The 7,447-nt window shown below is 49.8% G+C and overlaps 1 protein-coding gene across 1 annotated transcript in view; it reads right to left on the reverse strand.

Annotated features, from left to right (window-relative positions):
• Positions 1 to 6,592, reverse strand: part of TRAPPC9 (trafficking protein particle complex 9) — a 479,714-nt gene extending 473,122 nt beyond the window's left edge. The window contains exon 1 of the mRNA XM_011990156.1: positions 5,998 to 6,592. Coding sequence (XP_011845546.1) covers positions 5,998 to 6,581 — 584 coding nt within the window. The 5' untranslated portion in view covers positions 6,582 to 6,592. The remainder of the gene's footprint in view (positions 1 to 5,997) is intronic.
• Positions 6,593 to 7,447: the final 855 nt, after the last annotated feature.

Below are 7,447 nucleotides of genomic sequence, written 5' to 3' on the forward strand. Positions count from 1 at the left end.
AATCACTGGAACCAGGGAGGCGGAGGTTGCAGTGAGCTGAGATGCTACCACTGCATTCCAGCCTGGGCAACAAGAGTGAAACTCCAATCTCGGGAAAAAAAAAAAAAAAGAATCTGGGCTGTCCTCCAGTCTCCTGGTCATGGCAAGCACCCAGGGGTCAGCCCAGGGCCTTCCTCCTGCCTCCATGTGCATTCTCCCTCGCTCTCACTCAGCTCATCCACATTCAGGATTTTCAACACAGGCTACATACGGCCAACAACCATGTGTCTCTCTAGTCCACCTCCTGCCCCTGAGCTCCAGACTCACATCCGACTGCCTCTTTAATGTCTCCGCTTGAATGCCCAATAGGCATCTCAAAAAACACTTCCTCCATGGCCTCCCAGTTTTCCCCATGGTAAGAAACAGCCCACCGGTGCCGTGCTGTTTGAGTCACACTCTCAAGACAGATTTCTCCCTTCTGTCCATCACCTTTTCCCCAACTCTGTCTCTCAAGTTTTATCATAGCTTGGTGCCCCAGCACCTAGCACAGCACACAGCAAGCTTCCCGTAAATGTGTGCTGAGTCACCTCGGGAGGGCACCTGCTAATCAGGGAGGTCTCTCCTGGCACAGGTCACTTAGGAAAGGCACTTGTCTCTCACACAGGAGGCGGAGAGAACAGCCCAGAACAAGGACTCAAGACTCTCCTGCGGTCTGAACTCTGAATGGCCTGCGGTCCAGGAGAGTACCTGGGTTGTGAACTCAGAGACTCGGCTGCCAGGAGAGCGGGGAGGAGGAAGCCCAGGCCAGGCTGTCCCCATCGATTCTGGGAGCCAGTGGCAGCAGGAAAGGCCCACAGCCCAGGATAAACCAGCCACCACCGGATCCCTGCCCTGCATTTTCCAAGCTGGACAGCTACGACTGCCTGTACTTAATACATTCATGTCTCTTTTGTTCCGCCACCCTAGAATGTGATGAAATCTTTCAGAAAGCCCAGCCTGTCTCAACTGGGACAAAGCAAACGAAGAATGGAAGTGTTGGTACTTGGACTAGAGCACTAAGGAAGAAACAAGGCCCCTGGGCAGTGAGGTGGTGGCAGCAGGTCACAGAATGAGAGCCTTTCCCTGAGAGGGATGAAACCACAGGGGACTAGGCCAGCCAAAGAGTGTCCCGCAGTGCTGCCCTTGGTGTTGGAGGCTCTAGATCAGTAATGCACACAAATGATGTGCCACCAGTGAGGGACATTAGCGTCAACAAATACAGACACAGGCTTGGCGCTGTGGCTCATGCCTGTAATCCCAGCACTCTGAGAGGCCAAGGCAGACAGATCACTTGAGGTCAGGAGTTCGAGACCACCCTGGCCAACATGGTGAAACCTGTCTCTACTAAAAATACAAAAATTAGCCTGGAGTGGTGGCACGTGCCTGTAATCCCAGCTACTTGAGAGGTTGAAGCAGGAGAATCACTTCAACCCAGAAGGCAGAGTTTGCAGTGAGCCAAGATCGTGCCACTGCACTCCAGCCTGGGTGAGAGAGTAAGACTCTGTCTCAAAAAAAAAAAAAAAAAAAAAAGGCAGACACAGCTGTGTCTTACCCACATGAGGTTAAATGGAAAATCTTGGGCAGGTAAGAGCCGTACAATAGCTACGGGTGAACTGCCTCTCTGGTTCTGAATGCTCATTGGCAGAAGCAAAAAGGAAACAGTGGTCACTTATACAGGGCCTTGTGTCTACAAGATCCAAGTGAACTAGAAGGCCATATTTCCCTGATACTTAAACAAATTGCCCTTGAGCCCTCATACGGGGCACAAAAGACGGGGGTGGGTTTTTTGTTTTTTATTTTGAGATGGAGTTTCGCTCTTGTCGCCCAGGCTAGAGTGCAATGGCATGAGCTTGGCTCACTGCAACTTCTGCCTCCCGGATTCAAGTAATTCTCCTGCCTCAGCCTCTCAAGTAAGCTGGGACTACAGACACATGCCACCACACGCGGCTAATTTTTTTATTTTTGGTAGAGACAGGGTTTCACCATGTTGGCCAGGCTGGTCTCGAACTCCTGACTTCAGGTGATCCACCCGCCTGGCCTTCCAAAGTGCTGGGATTACAGGTGTGAGCCACCGCGCCCAGCCTGGTGGGTTTTAGAATGGCCTATGTCTCCTTTATGGTGGAAAGTCGCTGAGGCGAAGGAAACGGGAAATGGCATGCTCAAGGCAGAAGCGAAAGAAAAGACGGGCAGCCGCGCCCTCCCGCAGCTCCCCTGGCCACTAGCACACTCCAGCGCCAGCGCTCCTTGCCTTCATGCACGGCCCACAGCCACAGCCGGGAATCACATGCCAGAAACGTTGGCTCAGAAGCCCAGGATCAAGCAGTTAAGCTATCCCAGGAAAACCCCCTACAGCCGCCTAAATCAATGAGCAATTCACGTCCTCAAAACAAACACACAAAAGAATAAAGGCTCATGTGTCACTAAATGCTACAGACTGAACAAGATCCCCCAGAGCAAGTATTTTAGCAAACACCAAACGCCAATGGGTTACGTGCTAAAAAAAAACAAAGCTAAAATTAAAAAACATATTTTAAAAAAATGAAAAGACTCTCCAGTTAACATAAGATTTAGGCAGCAGTGTTTGTTTTTAAAGCAGTGAAGGCTATGAGAAGGCAGCGCAGAGGGAAATCTAGCTATTTTTAATGCAACGTGTTCCCGGCCTACCTTTTCACACCCAATAACACACTCACAGGGCAGTATGACAGAAAAAAAGAAAAAGAAAAGAAAGAGGAACAAGCAAAAATTAGAAACATATAAGAACAGAAATAATTTTGATAGCTACAACACTACACGGACAAGAACGGGCCATGGGTTTTTGTGAGGGGCACATGTGAGCTTGTAAGTAAACTACACCTACACCTCACGTCCCAGGAAGTCCAGGACCTGAAGAGAGAATAATCTGTCAGGGGGCCTATCAGGATGGTCAGTGTGTCAAATCATAACTGGACTTACATCTGGACATTTCCTGTTGAGCTACCAAATACTATCCCATTCCGGGTTGGATACTTTCTCACTCCTACCAAGAGTTGCAGGGGAGAGCAAGGCTCTGCTCCTGCACCAAATCATTCCTTCAAAAATTAGAAAATCGGCCAGGCACTGTGGCTCACGCCTGTAATCCCAGCACTTTGGGAGGCTGAGGCAGGCGGATCACCTGAGGTCAGGAGTTCAAGACCAGCCTGGCCAACATGGTGAAACCCTGTCTCTACTAAAAATACAAAAATTAGCCAAGTGTGGTGGCACACACCTGTAATCCCAGCTACTCAGGAGGCTGAGGCATGAAGAATCGTTTGAGCCCAGGAGGGAGAGGTTGCAGTGAGCCGAGACGGCACCACTGCACTCCAGCCTGAGTGACAGAGCAAGACGACATCTCCAAAAAAAAAAAAAAATTGGAGAACCATGGAGAAACAAAAGCAACAACAAGTTACCCATTATGAGAGGAGGATGTATTTTATTTGAGTTCACTGGTGTCATGATCTCACTGAACTTCAAATGGTAACTGACGTCTAATTGCGGTTGTCCCACTACAGTGAGCAAGCAGCTGTATTTGCCGCTGTATTTTCAGTGCCTGGAGCCATGCCTGGCATATGAAGGCTCTGAACGAACACTTGTCAGTCATTATCCACTATGTATGACGCACTGCGTAGCAGCACACTCCCGTTCCTCCTGCGGGGTTGTGAGCACAGATTTCAAAAGGCAAAAAAGACCTGGCATTCAAAGGTGGATCTGCAACCTCACAGCCAAGAAGTGGGTGACTGAAAAATGTCACTGGTGCTCATGTGGCAAAGGAGGCAGGCATGAGTCAAGGGGTCAAAGCAGGGTTCCTGACCCATGCTGCCTGTGAGCTTCAACCCTTCACCCCTTCTCTGTAAAGCAGGGGCAGGCCACTCCCTGCCGACCTCGCAGGTGGCCGCCAAGCTGTGCATAGCATAGAGCAACACCTTATCAGGGATGACTCCCGCAGGTGCCTGCTGGCTGGACAGCAGTGTGCGCTCTTTAAGAGGCAGAGGAGGCGCAGCAGAAGGCAACGAGGTGAGGTAGAAAGGTCCTGGGCCTCAGAGACAGATCTGGTGCTTATATCAGCTCTGCTACTCGGTGGCTGCCCAGGTCTCTAAACCTTGCTGCCTCAGCCCCACATCAGCCAGCACAGCAACCTGGCGTAGATCACAGGGCTGCCGTGAGGATTAAATACAGAGCAGGTCTATGGCATGCCTTTCCCTTTCCTGAAGCCAAATATGCACATTTGGGTGAAGAAATGAAAATTCCTTCCTTCCAGACCCTGCAAAGCACCACAGTCAGGTATGACTGAGGCTATTCTATGCTTCCAACTCTGAGGGCTGGACTTAGACTACTGTGTCTCAATTCTGTGATCATTTCTCCTCATACTTACCAACAACCAGAAAGACACCGTTTGACCTTACATAAATTTTAGAAACATGCTGAGCACCTACTTTGCAGCAGGCACTGCGGTGGCATGCACATGACATCACTGAATCCTCACCTGTGGCTCATCAGCCAATCCTACACAGGAGGAGGGAGAGCCCTGTCCAAGCCAGGAGGCCAGTGACTGACACAGTGACACATCACTTTCCCTGGCAAATGGGGACGCCCTCTTGGCAAACAGTTGCTGCCTAGGCTTGCATCTCATCCAGCTCTGCAGCACAGCCACCATGGCAAGACAGAGCAGCGAGCAGAGAGTGGAAGGAAGTGGCAAGGAAGAGCTCATCTGAAATTCTGATTTGAAATAAAGTTTTAGACTTAATAACAGGCAAGATGGGAAGCCGACCTTTTCCTGCTCTATCCAACACTCCTCGTACACAGAGAGAATAGACATACTTCCATTTGTATAAGGTAGCTGTTTAGGAGCTCCCAGGTGGCATTTCTGGCATCCGATACCTGTGCTTGGCTGCTCTGTGAGGAATTTGACACTACGGCCATCAGGAGAGAAAAAGTAGCCACATACGCAGGGTGCACAGCCTGGCAATCAGGAGACATGGGCTCTACTTCTAGCTCAGCTAGGACCTAGCCCTTACCTCTCCAGATTCACCCTCTCATCTATGAACCAAAGGGACGAGACCGAGTAAGTGTTCAAACTGTGCTCTAGCACAGTGCTGTCCAACAGAAATAAAACGCAAGCCATGTAAGTAAATTTCAGTTTCTAGTTGCCACATTTTTAAAAGTAAAAATGAAACAGTTGATACTGATTTTTAAAATACAGTTTATTTAACCTAAGATAGGTAAAATACTATCATTTCAACATGTAATCTATATAAAACATATTAGCAAGAAAGTTGGCCAGGCACGGAGGTTCACACCTGTAATCCCAGCACTTTGGGAGGCCAAGGCAGGCAGATCACTTGCGGCCAGGAGTTCAAGACCAGCCTGGCCAATGTGGCAAGATCCTATCTTTATTAAATATACAAAACTTAGCCAGGCATGGTGGCACATGCCAGTAGTCCCAGCTACTTGGGAGGCTGAGGCATGAGAATCACTTGAACCCAGGAGATGGAGGTTGCACTGAGCTGAGGTCGCGCCACTGCACTCCAGCCTGAGAGACAGGCTATCTCAAAAAAAAAAAAAAAAATTAGCAAGAAAGTTTATTTTTGCAGAAGTAAGTCTCAAAATCTGGCATGGGTTTTCTTCACAGCCCATCTCAACTCAAACTAGCCTCGTGTCTAGTGCTCAAAAGCCACAACTGGCTGTATCGGACGGAGCTCCAGGAGTCCCACTAAAAAAAAGGGGAGTGTACATGACAACTCTAAAAGACTCCCCCAAACCAAAGGCTGTCTCTGTCTTTAAAAGTCACTGGTTTTTGTTTGGTTGGTTTTTTAGCAGCACTCAAACAGATTCTGACAGGAAGTCATTAGTTTTAAAAACCAATGGACAACACCTTTCTACTCCTTGCTGCAATAAAATTCTGCCATGTGCTTTCCCTTTCTGATGTAGGGAAGCCAAGGGGCCTGGATCTCTAGGTAAACTTACCTGCTGTCTGTGTCCAGTCCTACAAAATCCTTTTTCTCAAACGGGACACAGAGAAGGGGGATCTTATCCCCAGACTTGTCTGTGGCTCTGTCCAGACGCTTGGACTCCAGCACAATGAACAGTGACTCGATGAAGTCCTCGATTCTCTTCTCCACTGTCTGGCAGTCCTCGTAGTTGGGGTAGAAGGCCACGTCGGTGCGCGGCTGCTCCACGATCTCCCCCTGCAGCCCGAAGACAAACAGCCGCGAGTCATACAGCGTGGAGCCGTAGATCTCCTTCTGCACGTGGAACTTCTCGAAGGTCTGCGGCCAGTCCTTGGCCGAGAAGCAGTCGGTGATGGTGATGAGGCCCACGACTTTGCGGTGGGTCTGGAAGTCTCCCCACTCGTTGTTCTCGGGTGGATAGTGGTGCCTGTAGCGGATGTAGAGGACTCGCTGGGAGTCCCGCACGCTGATCTGACTCACAGAGCAAATCCTCTTATAGATCCTGAAGAAGTTCTCCTCGGAGACGATGCCCACAGGCTGGACCACCACGAGCAGTGTCTGGTGGTCCTCAGCACACTGCATGTAGTCAGGGACGCTCATTTTGAAGTCCCTGTTCAGAGAGAAGAAATGAGGCTGTGAGACACAGAGTCCTGAGAGCTGACAGCCCACTCTGGGGGGCAGTGACTCTGACCTTCACTAGCCAGAGGCAGGGGAAGCCCCAAGGAAAGCCACAGCATCAACAGGTCTTAGGGCTCTACACGTGGCTGTCACAGCTCTGATCATAATGCTGTAACTGTTGACCTTCAGTCCCTCGGCCTCAGCTTGGAGCTTCTGCAGAAATGGGGCTGTTTCTTGTCTTTCTATTCCCACCACCTAACCAGGAGTAGTAAGAGTCAGTGCTCAAAAATATCTGTTGAGTGAATGAATAAACACGTGTGTAATTGTTCCCCCATCCCCTCAATAGGATATTAAGAAAAATCCACCATGCAGTCAGATCTGGATTTGAATTCTGGGCTCCCTGGAACTCCTCAGCAAAAAAATACTGATGATAATAGAACTTGTCTTGGCCAGGCACAGTGGCTCACGCCTGTAATCCTAATACTTTGGGAGGCCAAGGCTGGCGGATCACTTGAGATCAGGAATTCAAGACCAGCCTGGCTAATATGGTGAAACCCCACCTGTATTAAAAATACAAAAATTAGCTGGGCGTGGTGGCCCGTGCCTGTAACCCCAGCTACCCGGGAGGCTGAGGCAGGAAAATTGCTGGAACCCAAGAGGTGGAAGCTGCAGTGGGCCGAGATCGCGCCACTGCACTCCAGCCTGGATGACAGAGTGAGACTCCATCTCAAAAAAAAAAAAAAGAGGTGGGGCACGGTGACTCACGGCTGTAATCCCAGCACTCTGGGAGGCTGAAGCGGGCGGATCACGAGGTCAGGAGAGATCGAGACCATCCTGGCTAACATGGT

Source organism: Mandrillus leucophaeus, unplaced genomic scaffold (genome assembly GCF_000951045.1).
Source record: "Mandrillus leucophaeus isolate KB7577 unplaced genomic scaffold, Mleu.le_1.0 Scaffold371, whole genome shotgun sequence".
Taxonomy (NCBI): Eukaryota; Metazoa; Chordata; class Mammalia; order Primates; family Cercopithecidae; genus Mandrillus; species Mandrillus leucophaeus.